This window comes from Dendrobates tinctorius, unplaced genomic scaffold (genome assembly GCF_039654945.1).
Source record: "Dendrobates tinctorius isolate UK_male_01 unplaced genomic scaffold, ASM3965494v1 ptg000046l, whole genome shotgun sequence".
Lineage (NCBI taxonomy): Eukaryota > Metazoa > Chordata > Amphibia > Anura > Dendrobatidae > Dendrobates > Dendrobates tinctorius.
The window spans coordinates 22002281-22021762 of NW_027361714.1; the positions used below are offsets into that span (position 1 = coordinate 22002281).

The 19482-nt window shown below is 43.4% G+C and overlaps 1 protein-coding gene across 2 annotated transcripts in view; it reads left to right on the top strand.

Moving 5' to 3' along the window:
* The window catches only part of RNF217 (ring finger protein 217), a 93504-nt gene that overhangs the window by 56145 nt on the left and 17877 nt on the right, over window positions 1-19482 (top strand). For both annotated transcript variants that reach the window (XR_012232270.1, XM_073575748.1), the window contains exons 2-3: window positions 12512-12745; window positions 18692-18856. Coding sequence is in view for 1 of the 2 variants with exons in the window: in XM_073575748.1 (XP_073431849.1) it covers window positions 12512-12745; window positions 18692-18856 (399 nt within the window). In the remaining variant the exon portion in view is untranslated. The remainder of the gene's footprint in view (window positions 1-12511; window positions 12746-18691; window positions 18857-19482) is intronic.

Below are 19482 nucleotides of genomic sequence, written 5' to 3' on the forward strand. Positions count from 1 at the left end.
GAGGAGAGGAGACTCTCCTCCAGGCCCTGGGTACCATATCCCTGTAAAAAAAAGAATTAAAATTAAAAAATGTGTTATTCTCACCTTCTGGCGTCCCTCGCAGCATTCCCAGGCCTCAGCAATGCTCCCGCCAACTCCCGTTCCCAGCGATGCCTTGCGACAATGACCTGTGATGACGTAGTGGTCTCGAGTGATGCTACGTCATCTGGGGTCATTGTCGCAAGGCATCACTGGGAGCGGGACTTGCCGGGAGCATCGCGAGGATTAGGAATGCTGCGTGGGACGCCAGAAGATAATACATTTTTTTTTTTAACATTTCTTTTTATTATTGATGCTGCATAGGCAGCCTCAATAGTAAAAAGTTGGTCACACTCGTCAAACACTTGTGTTTAACAAGTGTGACCAACCTGTCAATCAGTTTTCCAAGCGATGCTACTGATCGCTTGGAAAAAGCTAGCATTCTGCAAGCTAATTACGCTTGCAAAACGCTAGTTAAAACGCTGGAAATATGCGGGAATTACACATGCGGAATTCTAGCGTATTTCCTGCGGCAGGGAGTTGCGGAAATCACGAGAAAATTTCCGCAGGAATTCTGCAGCGTGTGCACATAGCCCAAAGCCGATACAGCACTATGTGAAATCCATTTATTTTTGTGTTTTACCAAGTTTAAACCAAAATGTCTTGGTATCCTTATGAGCATGGCAGTTAGTATTAGTACAGTTTAATTAAATTAGTTTTATGTGTTAAACAAAACTATGCATGACCAATGTATGAACAATGTTCCTTACACTTGGCAGTCCTACTCTAACATGAAAACCTCAAAAGAGGAAAAAATCCTCCAAAAAATTCAGACACAAACCAGACAGGCCCAAATGCATCTGCACTAATACAGGGTGCAGCGGACCCAAGTAAAATGGCAACTGCACAGGTGCATAAATACCAAATGAAACAGCCAGCCTACAATCAGGGATTGGCCGTGTGGTACACCAGTGCAGAAGAAATAATCCGCATGTGGCAGTGTTCACACAGGGAATGCAGGGCTTCTGGTTCACAACCTCTTAGTAACACCATATAGGGGGGCTGCCCAGTGCCAACTAGAATACATCCCGTGTGAACAGAGGCCACAAGTTTACAGAACCATTTGGGCCCAACTGCACCCTGAAAGAAATATAAAAAGTGCACAAAAAACATATCAATATAAGTAAGGTATTGGTTGATATTAAGGCCTTAATACGGAAGCTGGCAAACTGCGTCAAAGTTCCTTAACTGTCTGGTTTGTGTCTGAATTTTTTGGAGGATTTTTTCCTCTTTTTGAGGTTTTCAATGTATGAACAATACCTGACCAACTCAATGGCCCTACCAATACATAAAAGTAAACAGAGCCCCACCAACTCAGTGCTCTGCCAATGTCTTAGGTAAACTAAGCCTGACAAATTCATCTTCCCCCACTGTTTTTATATTTGCAATTGTTTTTTCATGAACTTTTTTGTTCACAATAGTCACTATTTTTTCAGACACAAACATTATCAACTAAATAATTTGGTCAAATTTTCCCTTTGTTCCAAAAATGTTTTATGGTTTCACTTGTCTTGCATTGTTCATGCTTGTATGGTGGAAGCAAAGCTGAACTTTAGGACCATGAAAAATGCAGAAAAACATTCTTTTTCTCTGCAGCTTTTTTTTTTTTTTTTTTACTGCCAAGAGATTAGGTTTTGGGTGCAGGAAAAAGCTGCAAAAAAGCAATGTGTGAACATAACATAAGAGGAACATTCTTACATTTTATTAATAGTACACATGAAAATAAGCAACTTTGACATGTATCATATCAGAGAAATCTGCTTCTTTCTCCTCCAAGACTGAACTTTCTCTCCCAATTCGTGGGGACTTTGCTCACGGTGTAATTTTGTAGAGTAGTCTAAAGCAGGGTTCCCCAACTCCAGTCCTCAAGGCCCACCAACAGATCATGTTTTCAGGATTTCCTTAGTATTAGTAAGGTGATAATTGCATCACCTGAGCAATACTAAGGAAATCCTGAAAACGTGATCTGTTGGTGGGCCATGAGGACTGGAGTTGGGGAACCCTGGTCTAAAGACAAAGAAAACGCTGCGAGCCACACACCCTCAGTGATGACCATGAAAATCAGCACTAGTTAAAATTGCCCATATCTGTATAAGGGTATGTGATCACAAAGTATTTGCAAAAATTTCTGCGCAATATCTGCATCTCTTGGCAGGAAAAAACGCAGTGTAAAATACTCGTTTTTGTTTTTATCACGTATTTTACTTTTTTTTTGCAGATTTTTTCCCCACTCATTAGTATGGTTGAAATCTATAGCAGAAAAATACTGAAAGAATTGACATGCTGCAGATTTAAATGTGCTCCAAATCTGCAAGTAAGAAATAAGCAAAGTGTGCTTGAGATTTCTGGAATCTCATTCACTTTGTGGGGACTAAGAAATCTAGGTCTTCTACAAAGACTAATGAATAGAGATGGGCGGACACCTGGATGTTCGGGTTTGGCCGAAGAGTTACAAAAAGTTTGGGTACCAGAACAGTACCCTGACCCCATTCACTTAATTGCGGGGCCAGAACATCCAGTGTTTGCTGTGCTGTTCTGTGCATGACAGCCGGCAAACACCGCTTCTGATCGGCAGTGAAATCATCCCTGAGAGCCGCAGTTCCCACACTGTCAAAAGACAGAGTTTACCTCTGGTAACTGGTGTCAGCTGATGGGACTACTGATCTTATCATCGGACACCTGCTGCAGCTAATTACAGTGAGAGCAGGAGTGGCTGATGGGGAGTATTCATTAACTGCTCCTGTTCTGTAAATAAGAAAAAAAAAAACTGTGTGGGTTCCCCTGTAACTTTGCTAATCAGCCGGGCAAAACTCCCTCAGCTGTCAGCTTCAGCAAGGCTAGTTATCAAGAATAGAGGGTCCTCACGCTGTTTTTTAATTTAAAAAAAACGTGTGGGGTCCCCCTCATTTTTGACAACCAACCTTGCTAAAGCAGACAGCTGGGGGCTGATATTCTGAGGCAGGTAAGGGGCCATGTATATTGCCCCCCCCCAGCCTAAAAATAGCAGCCTGTTGCTGCCAAGAAAAGGCACATCTGTTATATGTGAGAAAAACTCTCACGGTGCTAGTGGGGATGTCACCGAGGTCACTGCAGTTCAGCCCGGCTGGGAACGGAGCCTCAGTGACTGATCGTAACCTTGATGACGTCACCACCGGTCTCTTAGGTTGCGCTCGCAACTGTTCATTCACGAGTGGTTTTCAGCCCGGATGGACTCACCTTGGCACCATCCAGGTTGAATACGGTTTATCCCCCAGACATGGATTACAACGTGGGACAGAACGACGGACAGGTATGGTATATTGTTGTTTTTTTATTTTACTTTTGTTACAGCAGATCGAGGGCTTCGCTGGAATTATGGGTTTAAATGAAAATGGAAAACTGTGTTTAGTCTTATTTCAAATAAGACTTTATTCTGGCTGTGTCTTTATTTACCTTACAACTCCATTACTAAGCCGTGGGCTTGATGTCACCTGACCAAAGGTGACATCAACCCCACAAATATGAACCTCACTTGCCACCGCTACAGAGCAAGTGGGAAGAGCCAGGCAAAGTGCCAGAATTGGCGCAACTAATAGATGTGCCTTTTCTGGGTAGCTGCGGGTTGGTATTTTTAGGCTGGAGGGGGGCCAATATCCATGGCCCCTTACCAGCCTGAGAATACCATCCCCCAGCTGTCTGCTTTAGCAAGGCTAGTGGTCAAAAAAGGGGGGACCCCATGCCGGTTTTTTTTTTAAATTATTTATTTAAATTAAAAAAAAAAGTGTGGGGACCCCTCTGTTCTTGATAACTAGCCTTGCTCAAGCTGACAGCTGAGGGTTGCAGCCCTCGGCCGTGAGGTTTGTCTGGCTGGTTAGCAAAAATAAGGGGAACCCACAACGTTTTTTTGTTCTTTTTTATTTACATCGCAGCAGCAGCTAATGAATACTCCCATCCACTGCTCCTGCTCTTGCTGTTATTAGCGGCAGCAGGTGTTACATGATTTGATCAGTAGTCCCATCACTGACACCAGTGACCGGAGGTAAAGTTTATACCTCTGATCACAGCCGAGTGCTCTCGCTGTCTTTTGACAGCGTGGGAACCGCGGCTCTCTGACCGGCGGGGATGATTTCACCACCAATCAGAAGGGGTGTTTGCCGAGCTGTCGTGCACATGACAGTGTGACAAGCACAAGGTTTTCGGGCAGCTGAACCCAAACAGAAACACGGACCTCCTGGTGAAGTCCGTGTTCGGTGTCCATGCCCGAACAGTAAATGTTTGGTGCGAACGCCAAACTTTACTGTTCAGGTTCGCCCATCTCTACTAACGAACTGTTCATTAGAGGATGCTCCGGAAGGGAATGCATAAATGTGCGTTTTTGTGTGGGAAAAAAACGCGCATTTTCTGGGAAGGAGTCCGGTTTTCAGTCAGGAATTTTCTGCATACGTGGATACATAGCCTTGAAGTCAAATTGCCAGCTTAGAAGTGATTCTTTCCTTTTTTTAATGTTCATTTTACATCAACATTTAACCCCTTCACGACCTATGACGTATACATTACGTCATAGGTCATGTACCTGTGTGTTGCGGTCTCCGGAGATGAGCCTGCATCTTTTCCAGCATGTGACAGCTGATTTGATCAGCTGTCATGTGCCCCGAACAGACGCGGGTGGAATAGAGATCCACTTGTGGCCGTTAACATGTTAAATGCTTCTGTCAATCTGACAGCGGCATTTAACAAGATTGCGCCGGAGGCGCTTCGCAAACACCGCCCATCGGCACCCTTGTCACAAGATCTCGTTGCGCTGATGGGTTGGCATGACAACCGGCGGTCTGCAGTAGACCTCAGTGTTTGTTATTGATGATCTGCTGGGAACAACGGCCCGTCAATTCTTTTAAGGGGACTATTGAAGGCTGTAAAAAGTAGAAATAAAGTTTTTTAGAAAATGTAGATGTTCAAATCCACCCCTCATTTGCCCAATTCAAAATAAAATTAAAAAAGTTACACATTTGGAATCGCTGCTTTCTGAAACGACATATCTGTCAAAATAGACTAAATTAATCTGATCGATAAACGCCGGAACGAGAAAAAAAATCAAGACTCCAGAATTGGGTTTTTTTTGGTCGCTGCAACAGTGCAATAACAGGCGTATATTCCCCAAAATGTTATCAATAAAAATGTCAGCTTGACGTTCAAAAAATAAGCCTTCAACCAGATCCCGAAAAATAGAGGCTCTACTAGACTCGGAAAATGGCTTTTTTTTTTTTCTTTTACAAACTTTGAATTTTTTTTTCACCACGTAAAGGGAATCTATCACCTTCTTTTTTCGACCTCAAGCTGCCGGCACCGCCATCAGGGGCTTATCTGTAATGCTGTAGATAAGCCCCCGATGTAACCTGAAAGAGAAGAAAAACGAGTTATATTATACTCACCGGGGGGGGGGGGCGGTCCAGGTCCGGTCTTGGTCCGATGGGTGTCGCGGTCCAGCGCCTCCCATCTTCTAACTGTGGCGGCCTCTTCTTTGCTTCCTGTCGCGGACCTGTCAGAGCTTTCCCGGCACCTGCGCACTGCAGTACTCTGCTCTGCTCTCAACAGGGCAGAGAAAGTGCGACGGGAAGCAAAGGGACCGTCACCGCTAGAAGATGGGAGGCGCCGGACTGGACCGCGACACCCATCGGACCAAGACCGGACCGCCCCAGTATAATATAACTAGTTTTTCTTCCCTTTCAGGTTACATCAGGGGGCTTATCTACAGCATTACAGAATGCTGTAGATAAGCCCCTGATGGCGGTGCCAGCAGCTTGAGGTCGAAAAAATAGTTGACCGATTCCCTTTAAATTTAAAAAAAAAAAAAAAAAAAAAAAAAAACCTATACATGTTTGGTGCCTGTGAACGCATTCTGACCTGGGGAATCATACTACTAGGTGAGTTTTAGCATTTAGTGAATATGGTAAAAAAAAAAAAAATATATATATATACTTTTTTTTTTTTTTTGCAATTTTAACGAACTTTTTTTTGTTTTTTACTGTTTTCCAGTACAGTATAAGGTAAAATCATAAGTCATCAAAAGTACAACTCGTTCTGCAAAAAACAGAACCAGAAATACTGATGTATGTATACCCAGGCCATGTTCACATGTCAGTTTGTGATCTATGTTTTCTTTTCCATTTGGAGCATCCCTTTACCTGTAAAAGCCATTGTTATTAGTGTATTTCTACCTATTTCTATTGTACAGTGCCCATATGTTCTTACTAGGAGATTTCATACCAGTAATTAATGATTGGTATCATTAAACCCACCTGTCAACATGGGTTTGGCTGTTAAAACTATGCTCAAACACATTAAAAGCTTGTAATAGCTTGTTTTTAGCCAGGGCTCATTTCCTAGAGTACATCTAAAATGTCCAACCAGTAACAAAAGCTCCCTCAATTATTTTTTCATGAGAACTGAACTTCTTTGAAGTCCCAGTGACATGTTGGGTAAGCTTAAATGACGTGGAACACGTTCGTGTTGAAAGCATATTTCACTTAGCTGTGCATTGTATCTGTCACAACAATTTATTGTCGTAGCATCCCATGCGTGTATGTGGGTGTATATATGTGTGTGTGTGTGTGTGTGTGTGTGTGTATATGTATATATATATATATATACAGTGCCTACAAGTAGTATTCAACCCCCTGCAGATTTAGCAGGTTTACACATTCGGAATTAACTTGGCATTGTGACATTTGGACTGTAGATCAGCCTGGAAGTGTGAAATGCACTGCAGCAAAAAAGAATGTTATTTCTTTGTTTAATTTTTTTTTAAATTGTGAAAAGTTTATTCAGAGGGTCATTTATTATTCAACCCCTCAAACCACCAGAATTCTGTTTGGTTCCCCTAAAGTATTAAGAAGTATTTCAGGCACAAAGAACAATGAGCTTCACATGTTTGGCTTAATTATCTCTTTTTCCAGCCTTTTCTGACTATTTAAGACCCTCCCCAAACTTGTGAACAGCACTCATACATGGTCAACATGGGAAAGACAAAGGAGCATTCCAAGGCCATCAGAGACAAGATCGTGGAGGGTCACAAGGCTGGCAAGGGGTACAAAACCCTTTCCAAGGAGTTGGGCCTACCTGTCTCCACTGTTGGGAGCATCATCCGGAAGTGGAAGGCTTATGGAACTACTGTTAGCCTTCCACGGCCTGGACAGCCTTTGAAAGTTTCCTCCCGTGCCGAGGCCAGGCTTGTCCGAACAGTCAAGGCTAACCCAAGGACAACAAGGAAGGAGCTCCGGGAAGATCTCATGGCAGTGGGGACATTGGTTTCAGTCAATACCATAAGTAACGTACTCCACCGCAATGGTTTCCGTTCCAGACGAGCCCGTAAGGTACCTTTACTTTCAAAGCGTCATGTCAAGGCTTGTCTACAGTTTGCTCATGATCACTTGGAGGACTCTGAGACAGACTGGTTCAAGGTTCTCTGGTCTGATGAGACGAAGATCGAGAGCTTTGGTGCCGACCACACACGTGACGTTTGGAGACTAGATGGCACTGCATACGACCCCAAGAATACCATCCCTACAGTCAAGCATGGTGGTGGCAGCATCATGCTGTGGGGCTGTTTCTCAGCCAAGGGGCCTGACCATCTGATCCGCATCCATGGGAAGATGGATAGCACGGCCTACCTGGAGATTTTGGCCAAGAACCTCCGCTCCTCCATCAAGGATCTTAATATGGGTCGTCATTTCATCTTCCAACAAGACAACGACCCAAAGCACACAGCCAAGAAAACCAAGGCCTGGTTCAAGAGGCAAAAAATCAAGGTGTTGGAGTGGCCTAGTCAGTCTCCTGACCTTAACCCAATTGAAAACTTGTGGAAGGAGCTCAAGATTAAAGTCCACATGAGACACCCAAAGAACCTAGATAACTTGGAGAAGATCTGCATGGAGGAGTGGGCCAAGATAACTCCAGAGACCTGTGCCGGCCTGATCAGGTCTTATAAAAGACGATTATTAGCTGTAATTGCAAACAAGGGTTATTCCACAAAATATTAAACCTAGGGGTTGAATAATAATTGACCCACACTTGTATGTTTAAAATTTCTTAAAATTTAACCGAGCAACATAACTTTTTGGTTTGTAAGATTTATGCATCTGTTAATAAATCCTGCTCTTGTGTGAAGTTTGAAGGCTCTAACTTATTTGCATCTTATCAAACCTGCTAAATCTGCAGGGGGTTGAATACTACTTGTAGGCACTGTATATATATATATATATATATATATATATATATATATATATATATGGTTTCACTCTCCGCAGTAGGCAGAGTTCACACAGGTATTCAGATTTAATAAAATTCATTAATCTTTTCCAGCAAAACAGATGAAGAGCCTTTCAGCATATGACAAAACTAAATAGTCTATACAGTTGTAACAGGGCTCACCCCTTAGCAATATTGTCCAGATTCTCACCGCACAGGCTGACCAGAAATAAGAGGTTCCGCTACACACAGAGCGTTATGAGCAGCTTAGTTGCCTGGTAAGTGATGGGCAGGACTGGTCATTCCCATTGGAGGATGGGAATGACCAGTCCCGCCCATCACTTACCAGTGATTCCTGATACCTGAACCCATACTGCTCAACTAAAGCAATAACTCTCAGCTTAAGGTACCTCATTGTCACATCCACTCCAACAAGGCGTTGATCAGCTGCCATCTTACAATATGTATCCTACACACACTCACTGAGGCTTCACGGAGTTCCCGACTGACCTGATTTGATCTGATAGCATGGGAAAAAGATCAGAAACTTTCCCACGCTATCGAGTTCACTTCAGGTCAGCCAGGGACTCCGTGCAGCCTCACTGACGTCAGCGGTAGTCAGTGAGGCTGCACAGAGTCCCTGGCTGATCTGAGGTGAACTCATGAGCGTGGGAAAAAGTTCAGAACCTTTCCCACCCTAATCAGTTTGTCTCCGGTCAGCCGGGGCACCTGCGCAGAGATGAATTCATTCATTCTCCACTGGTTTACAGCGGGGATGGTAGCATTAGCACCGGTCCCTGTTGTAAACTAGTTAACCCCTTGTGATGGATTGCTGCGGTGGACCTGACTAAACGGCGGAGAGGTATGTATATTGTTGGTTCTTATTTTATTTATTTTTACAGAACAAGGGCTTTTTTTGGATTGGCAGAATAATAAATTTGGTCAAAAACTTTGAGTATTCATTTCATTAAAAGAATTTTTCATTAACGTCGTTTTTTTTTTAACCCTTTACTATTGTAGGGTTAATAATGAATAGGTGTCTTATTGACACCTCTCCATTATTAACCCGGCTTAATGTCACCTTTCAATAGCAAGGTGACAGTAACCCATTATTATTAACCCATGAGCCACTGCTGAAGGCCATGGAAATAGAGGCGATGTGCCTTTTCTGGAGTGGCTGGGAGCAGATTTTTTTAGCCGGGAAGGGGGGTCAAAAACAGTGGTCCATCTCTAGGTTATTAATATTTGCCCTCACTCACTGGCTTACCCTCTCTGGTGGAGAAATTACCGCGAGAGCTCAGCCAACAAAATTTTTTTCCTGCAATTATAGCCTTATATTTAACCCCTAGAATTCCCAATTTTTCCTAACACAAACTGCTAAATTGATTTAACACTGACATATATGAATCGTTTAGATATGACATGGTTTACTATATGTAAACCATTTGTCATATCATCTCGGGTTCAGGATTGATTTTACTGAAGCTGGCAATTGATTTAGCAGCTATTATGCTATGTAGAACTCTATGAACTATATAATGTGTGTGTGTATTCTATGTGTATATATCTATTCTTTCTTTTGTGTTTTAACCTGTCAGGAGCATGCTCAGTTAAAAAAAAAAACCAAAAAAAAACACGCATCCGTCATTTGACAGATGACAGCGGATCCTGCGCCCATAGGCCTTCATTCTAGCAAGCGACGGACCCGTCGCTGTCCGTTTTCTCAACGGACACAAAAAACGTTGCTTTGTGCATCGTGTCCGACCGCCGTACAAAAATTTTTTGACCGATCCGGCAAGCGACGGACGAAACGTGAGATCATCCGTCGCAATCCATCGCTAATACAAGTCTGAGGAAAAAAAGGATCCAGAGGCATCAGTCGCCGAATCCGTTTTTTTTTTTTTTTTAAAAAGATGGAAGTGTGAAGGGGGCCTTAGTAGTGCAGCTTTGAGTCTTCAAGTGGTCACAGATGTTGTACTTTTCTATTGATCTATTATTAATTTGGCCTACAGTACAGTAGCAGTTGTTTAGTCCTTAGATATATTTGCTTCATTTCTCGCGTAAGCTTTGGCCGTCCATTATTTTTGGCAGAATAATTAGAAGCACATTCATTGCGTTATAGATTTTTTTTGTGTGTGTGTATGACTCTCCTGTTAGAGTTGATCTCTTTCGCTACATTTGCGTCTGATGTAATTAAGAGTGACTAGCTTTTAAAGCTGCTGCTCCGTGTCAGGTTGTGCAGAGGACGGCATTTAACTGTGTCAACATAACAGCTAAACCGATTGAACTCAGATCAGTGGGTCACAAGTTACCGATCTAGATCACCCCTGCTTACCAGGAGAGACGTTCCTGCGGGCCCTATAGGATAGGAACAGAGGGATACTCCAAAGGCCGACCTGTTAATCATTACTGCATGTTTCCTGATTAACAATGCTTCCATACCCATGACTATGTATGCATCCATACCTCCCCAGTGTTGGTTTTATTACGCAATGTGCACAAGCCAAGCTTACTTTACTAAGTATTCATTGGAGATTACTTGATTCTTTTATTAGAAGGGAATTTTTGCCATGCATGCTAACTTGATCTCTTTAACAAGAGTATTGGCCTAGCTATAGTATATCATAGACTGCTAGTTCTGTGCTAAGTTCGTTTTTCGACGCGTGTGACAGGCGGGAGACCAGCAATCTGCTGGTAACTAACGTACACATCGGGTATCCAAGGGACGTGCGTCCCTTAGATACCCGATGTGTACTTTAGTTACCAGCTCCCTGCATCAGCACGCTGGTAACTAATGAGCACAGCGACGCCGCGTGCTCGGCGTCGCTGGTGCTGATCGCTGGTGAAGCTGTCTGTGTGACAGCTCACCAGCGATCCTGACACGTTGATATCGTTGTCTGGATCGCTGGTGGAGTCGCTTTGTGTGACTCCCGCTTTTGATGTTTGACCCAGGGTCTGACCTTGGGGTATGATTTCAGGGATCTGGTCTGGCCTCTTGAGTGGGGCCTTAATTAATTGATGGGTTTGGGGTTATTGTTGACTTGCCATTGTTCACACTGTTTCTCTGCTGATTTATTTTGCTTACAAATGGGAATAATTAGTACATGAGTTATTTGTTTTTTATTATTATTATTATTATTCCTTTTTGTAGCGCCATTTATTCCATTGCGTTTTACATGTGAAAAAGGGGCATACATAGACAAGTACAATAAACATGAGCAATACAAGGCATACACAAGTACAGAGGGAGAGAGGACCCTGCCCGCGAGGGCTCACAGTCTACAGGGGATGGGTGAGGATACACTAGGAGAGGGTAGAGTGGGTCTTGTGGTGGTTCAGTAAACTGAGGATCACTGCAGGTTGTAGGCTTTTCGGAAGAAGTGGGACTTCAGGTTCTTTTTGAAGGTTTCGATTGTAGGCGATTAGTCTGATATATTGTGGTATAGCTTTCCAAAGTGGGGGTGATATGCTGGAGAAATCTAGTATCCGATTGTGTGAAGAAGAGATAAGAGGGGAGTAGAGATAGGAGATCTTGTGAGGATCGGAGGCTGCATGTAGGTAAATACTGGGAGACCATGTCACAGATGTATGGAGGAGACTCATTGTGGATGGCTTTGTATGTTATAGTTGGGTTTGGAACTGGAGCCTCTGGACAATAGGAAGCCAATGAAGGGCTTGGCAGAGAGTAGAGGCTGGGGAATAACAGGGAGATAGGTGGACACCTGGCTTGAACGCTACATTTAACATGCGTCCATTAAATGTCTGAACTACAGTTATTGCAACAATCATTTCTCACTGCAAATGCAGAAAATAAGCAATAGTAAAGGCATTGTAAAACCGTTGTGATGGCTGGTACTATCTCTAATTGAAGCTTGTTACAATATTTATTATAATGCGTATTTTGTTACATTCAATCAGGCATTTGGAAATAACAGCCTATTGTATTAGGATTCTGCTATGAAAATTTCCATCAGACCTTTTAACTTTGCTATGGGTGGATGATTGTTTTTGGTTGGCTTGTTGGAGGGTTATCAAAGCTCTTTACTGAATGCATTGTTTTCTCACATGAGAGGCCCCACTCAGATTGAATGTAACGTTCCTAGTGGATACAGGACTTGCAAATTTACAATTTATAAATGTTAAAGCACAGAGGGCCGAAACACTGATTAAATACAACATTGCTTATTTTTTTTTTTTACTTTACCTACAGGTACAGCTTGGACAAGTAGAGATAAAATGCCCAATAACGGAGTGCAATAAACACCTGGATGAAGCCACCATTTTGTTCAATCTGCCACATGATGACATCATCAAATACAAATACTTCCTGGAACTTAGTCGCATAGACTCTAGCACCAAGCCTTGTCCACAGTGCAAGCACTTTACAACCTTCAAGAGAAAGCTCCACATTCCAAACCCAAGCAAATCCGAGATCAAGTTCAAAGTAAGCCATTGACCTGTGCAATGAGGAGCTCTGAACGATGAGTCGCACCTTTTTCACAATTGCCTGTATGGTTAAACACTTGATCACAAATTGGGTTTTTACGGTGTTCAGTTGTAGATCATAGTCTAGATCAGTGGTCCCCAACCTTTTTTGCACCAGGGACCGGTTTCAAGCAAGACCATTCTTCCATGGCCCGGCAGGGCGGGGATGGAGGTGTGGCAGGGGCGGGGCTTTTGTCATAAGGGGCGGGGCTATGGACGCAGTTGTAGTGTAGCAGTGCATACTTATAATTAAATAACATTTATAATGTGACTCAACTCACCATAGGTTTTGAATGAGTGCTCCATCACCCCCTTCTCCCCATCATTGCCTTCACCCCATCACTCCCTTCTCTCCATCATTGCCTTCACCCCATCACTCCCTTCACCCCATCATTGCCTTCACCCCATCACTCCCTTCTCCCCATCATTGCCTTCACCCCATCACTGCCATCTCTCCATCATTGCCTTCACCCCATCACTCCCTTCTCCCCATCATTGCCTTCACCCCATCACTCCCTTCTCCCCATCATTGCCTTCACCCCATCACTGCCATCTCTCCATCATTGCCTTCACCCCATCACTCCCTTCACCCCATCACTGCTGTCTCCCCATCATTGCCTTCTCCCCATCACTCCCTTCACCCCATCACTGCCGTCTCCCCATCATTGCCTTCTCCCCATCACTCCCTTCACCCCATCACTCCCCTCTCCCCATCATTGCCTGCACCCCATCACTGCCATCTCTCCATCACTCCCCTCACGGTCTTCTCCTCATGTCCCCATCTCCTCCAGGGCCAGGCTACACACACACACACACACGTACACACACACGTACACACACAGACATACATACACACACATTATACATACACACACACCACCTCTCACCTGCCCGCCGCCCGCGCTTCCTCGCTCTGACACAGCGGCCGCGCTCCTCTCTGTGTCAGTCAGAGACAGGAAGCGCGGGCGGCGGGCAGGAAGCTGGACGCAGTGGACGGGTCCTTGCAGCTCCGCTCCTGCTATTCCCTCTTGCAGGCAGCGGAGCTGCTTGGATCGCTCCCTGGCCGCCGCTAAGAACTGCTGCGCGCCGCCCCAGCCCCCGCTACGCCACTGACCGCCCCTGGCTCCCCTTGTGTCCGCGGCCCGGTGCTGGGCCGCGGACCGGCGGTTGGGGACCCCTGGTCTAGATCACTGTCTGCTCTTGCTACTAGCTACCGTGTTTCTCCGAAAATAAGGCAGGGTCTTATAATACTTTTTTGCTCAAAAACATGGGACAGGGCTTATTTTCAGGGGATGTTTTGTTTCCAGGTACAGCAATACACATTTATTCTTGAACAAAAAAAGTCAACATTTATTCAAATATAGTCATGTCATCTCTTTCTGGAACATCAAAATAATTCTCCAATCCCTGAATTCCATCATAAATTTCTTGAGATCTTATTTCCTTTTTCCATGTACAACAATCTTTACTTTTCACATGCTATCTAAGAAAGATGGGGTTAGAATCACATATCATGTTATCGGCAGCACATCTCTTGTTTATACCTTGCAACACGCTAACGAGAACAATGGCTCCCATTCATTAAGACCGGTGTTGTGCAGGTCATTCTTGATGAATGAGGCTGTGAGGCTGCTGGAGTAAGATTCACCTAATTCATTAAAAGGTGCCTGCCACTTAATAAATTAGGAATCTTACAAGTTCCGTGTGCCTCTGTCAGAAATGTACATACACATGCACAACAGCCTGTCTCCTCCTCTTCAGCTGTAGACTCCTGCAAGAAACATTTGGTGACCACATGGTCACATGACCGTGATGTCATCAAAGGTTCTTAAGCAGTCTTAACCTTGGAATAGAAATGCTGGGGGCGCCTAAGACAGTGGGGGCCATGAGAAATTGCTCGGTTTTCTCTCCTAACCCCTTAACGCTGACCCTGCATACCAGTCTGTCTCCTGTTAAGTTTCTTTAGACTCCTGCAGTTGAGACCTCTGATGACATTACGTTCACATGACTGGAGTCACCAAAGGTTCTTGAGCAGCCTTGAGGAAGCACTCTCATCAAAGTTTTTATCCTTTTAGTATATTGCAATCATTATATAGCACTGTGTATTTACAATTGCTCATTTTGCCTTTCTACCCAGCTAATTCTCTTTTGTCTGCTCTATGTAGAAACAGGAAGTCTCTTGTTTCTGCATAACTCGTCCACCTCTTCAACTCCTGAAAAGTTGTTCCCCACTTCACCCCTGCTAGACTTTTTTTTGTGACATTACTTGTGCAGAGAAAATTGAGCTCCTGTTTCTACATAGAGCTTAGAAGGATTCAGCTAGTCAATTGTTAATCACATGATGTCATAGACCCAATGGAAAAGAGAGGCATTAACTGGGCAGAAAGGCAAAATGAGCAATTGTAAGTACACAGTGCCATATAATATGATGGCTGGAATATATTAACAGGATAAAAACTTTGATTGGAGGGCTTCATTAACATCTGAATCGAAAAGCTAGGGGCTCCTAAGTGAGTAGAGAGTGAGGACTATAAGCAATTACTGTAGATTGTAATACTCTGATACTTCTCAATCAGTTTATTGCAAACACCCTGCTTCATTGTCTTCACAAAAAGGAGGAAGTGTGTGCCACCATTTTGGCTGTCACCCACAGAAGTTTATAAAAATGTCTGCTTTGAGAAAGGACCATAGTGGCTATTTGGCCACTGGCAATATGGCATCAGTTCCAATGTCTCTGATATGCTAATGGATGATATAATGCATGTAATAATACAGTTTGTATCATGGATAATTGCTGTTTGCACCCACCTGTGTATAATAAATGCAATAGCCTTTTAGATTTTCCTTTTTCTTTCTATTGGATTTTTCCTTTAGAGTATCTGAACTTTTATTTCATTATTGATCAGTGGTTGTAAAGTTATGAATCTTTGTAATACACACCATTAACTTAGCTTCCTATTTAAACCCCATGCTTTCCCTGCCTAGTTCATTCTGTCTTAGTAGCTGATTTGAACTGCAGGTCTCGCTAAGGTCTGTACTGTGAAAGCGTTCCTCTGCTCCTCTCACCCCTGCTAGCCCTATTCTTTGAGCGTGGAGGAGAGGAGTAGAGAAGATCACGGCATACTAACCTTTAGTTAGACTTGCAGTTCAAATCAGCTATCAAGATAGCATGAACTAGGCAGACAAGTCAGCACTTTGAGCATGGCGTTAAAGATAAAGGGAAGCAAAGTAAGGCAATGGAGTCTATTACAAAGATTTGTTACATTACAAATACTGATCAGTAATTAAATAGTTTACACCTTAAATCATTGTAAAACTGCTGTGATTTGTGGTTTTACAACTGTTTTTCTGTGCTTGGGTAGCAGCGCACTAATGTAATGATTCGGTATATGAATTCCTATGTTTAGTAAGTATTGTCACGATATCGCCTTGTATTTTATTCCAGCAGTGGTCATTTTTCTGGTAAAAAAAGCTTATTTTGACACTGTTCCTATACTGCACATAAGTGACCGCATTCCCTTTGGAATTACCCACAGATCACTCTCATTTTTAGCATACCAATCTATTGACTAAACTGTGGCTTGTTGTACTCTTTAAATATGCCAAGCAGTTACATAACACACAAACGACAGTGCAACAGACTGCTGGAGCACTATGACCTGTTTTATCTAGCTGCGATATTACTGTTGCCATAATATATTAGGATGCGTTTCATTAGGAGGTTAATTTGATTGCAGTTTGTCAAAATGTGGAGGTTCACTGATCTGCTGAAAATGAAGTGCACAACAGATGGCATGTAGCGTCAGATTCTTCAGCCTCGGGAATCATCATAAAATAGTAACACTAAATGACGATGTGCAGAGGATGCCTACAGAGGGAGTGAGAGCTCCGTCTGGTCCTTTATAGAGGAATTGCTCTACATCTTTGAGGACCTGTCACCAGGTCATAGAATGTTTAAAGGTGGAAGGAACCTCCAGGGTCATCATGTCCAACCCCCTGCTCAATGCTGAATCATCTGAACCATCTCAGACAGATGTCTGTCCCAGCCTCTGTTCAAGACCTCCATTGAAGGAGAACTTGCCACCTCTTGTGGCAGCCGGTTATGCTCATTGATCACCCTTGCTGTCAAAAAGTTTTTTCTATTGTCGAATCTGTATCTTCTTCCTTTCAATTTCATTCCATTGCTTCTCGTGTTTCCATATGCAAATGAGAATGATGATCCCTCTACACTGTGACATCCCTTGAGATTTGTATACAGCTATTAAGTCTCTTCTAAAGGCCCCGTTACACACATCAATGTCCCAGAGATCCCACCAATGATCCGACGTGGATGGGATCGCTGGGACATAGTTAGCTGATCGCTGGTGAGCTGTCACATAGACCCACCAGCGATCAGGACCAGCGAGCAAGCTGGTATCCAATATAATCAGCGGGTATCTAAGAGCCACGCGGCTCTTAGTTACCCGCTGTTTACGTTGGATACCAGCTCCCAGCATTGTTGATCGTTGCTTTCCCGCTGCCACATGCAGTGATGCGTGGTGGCCAGCGGGCGACCAACGATCAAAAAACGGCCCAGGACGATCCTGCATGATCAGCGATACCCGGCGGGGGCGGTCGCTGATGCGTGCCACACACAGCGATCTCGCTAGCGAGATCGCTGTGGCGTCACAAAATCAGCGATCTCGCTGTGTGTGACAGGGCCTTTAGCCTATTTTGAAAGTTAAACATTCACAGATCCTTTAACTGTTCCTTGTACGACATACTTTGCAGTCCGCTCACCATCCTGGTAGCTCTTTTATGAACTTGCTCCAGTTTTTCAATGTCTTTTTTTTAAAATGTGGTGCCCAGAACTGGACAAAAATGGCCATTTTTTGTTCTTAATTTTTTCTTGTTATACTTCTGAGTATTCTTTATGTTAATTTTTTGCTAACTTTTATGATCTTTTACCAAAGGTGCTTTGCTTACAAGGTAATTATACAGAGCAGACTAAAGGCATGCCCCCAAAGAATCGGGAGAGCCACACTCCCTCGAAATTACCTTAAACATTAGCAATAAATCAAATCATTCGTTTGGCTGATTTATTTTTTTCTTACTATCAAAAGCTAGAAGAATAATGGGAGCAATGGGAATAGCAATGAGAGCAAAAACTGCCAACTTTTAACTGTGCGGCTGGGTCAATGTTCAGTTGTGGTGCTATTGAAGCACGGGCCTAGATTTTTATGTACTCCTCCTGTCTTGCCTTTTTTGCCTTCTACCTTTTCACAGGCAACTGACATATTTGTATCAAAATCCTGTGCAAAATGACACTCACCAGACTCCATTGTTTTATCTATTGCTAAAGTACCACTAATTTGACATCATGCTCTGCTGCATCGATTTGCTACACAAGTGGATTATTATTTGTGACCATACTAATGTCTACTCATTGCTAGTGATACATTAGTGGATTTATGAACTCATCATATGGAGGCTGAGACTGCATTTACTGATTCTAAAGATAATACAGTTATTAGTCTAGCGCCAAAATATTTGGCGGCTCCTTACAATTCACTGGTGGTATGTAGAAACAGTATCGGTTATTAGAGTAACACAATGCTAACGAGGAGTCCTGGCCCTGCTCGCTTACGATCTATGGTTCTCGCCCATAACTAGATGTAGTAAGATTTACTATCAGATTATATTCTCCTAATCTATGAAGACACTACGTTCATGTTGGCTCCTGGACTGGCTACTAAAGTCTACAAGTTTGTCCACCCCTGAAATAGTTCACATAAAATATACTTGATTCCTAAACTGTGCATGATGATCTAGCACAATCCACTTTTATGTGACAGTTAAGACCATTAACAAATGTTCAAACATAAACTCCTAAGTAATGTAATTTTTTTTTAATTTCTGCTTTTAGGTTCAGTGTCCATCTTGCCAATTTGTATGGTGTTTTAAGTGCCATTCTCCCTGGCATGAAGGCGTTAACTGCAGGGAGTACAAGAAAGGAGACAAACTTTTGCGTCACTGGGCCAATGAGATTGAGTATGGGCAAAGGAATGCCCAGAAGTGTCCAAGATGTAAGGTGAGTATCTGGGAAGGTGCACGGGAGTCATGTTCATTCACCTTTTATTAAGGTCTGTGCAAATAATTTTATACCCAAAAACGATATGTCTTCTAAGAGTGATGTCTTTATTGAATAATCGGAAACAATATATTTTCATGGTACATCATCACATCGCAGGTCCGGTGCCTCCCATCTTCATGCAATGTCGTTGTATTCCTTGCTTCGTGTTGTGGCTCCTGCGCAGGCGTACTGATCTGCCCTGTTGAGGTCAGAGCAAAGTACTGCAATGCACAGGCGTCGGGAAAGGTCAGATAGGTCCAGTGCCTGCGGACTGCAGTACTTGGCTTTGCCCTCAACAGGGCAGATCAGTACGCCTACGCAGGAGCCACGATATGAAGCAAGGAAGATGACGACATCGCATGAAGATGGGCGATGCTGGACCCAGACCTGCGACGCCCATCCGACCGGACCACCCCCGGGTGAGTATAATAAAACTTTATTTTTCTTTCAGGTTAAATCGGGGGCTTATCTACAGCATTATAGAATGCTGTAGATAAGCCCGGAAAGGCAGCGGCCGCAGCTTATAGCTGAAAAACAAGGTAACAGGTTCCCTTTAAGTTCACTTATTTTATTTGGGTATACAA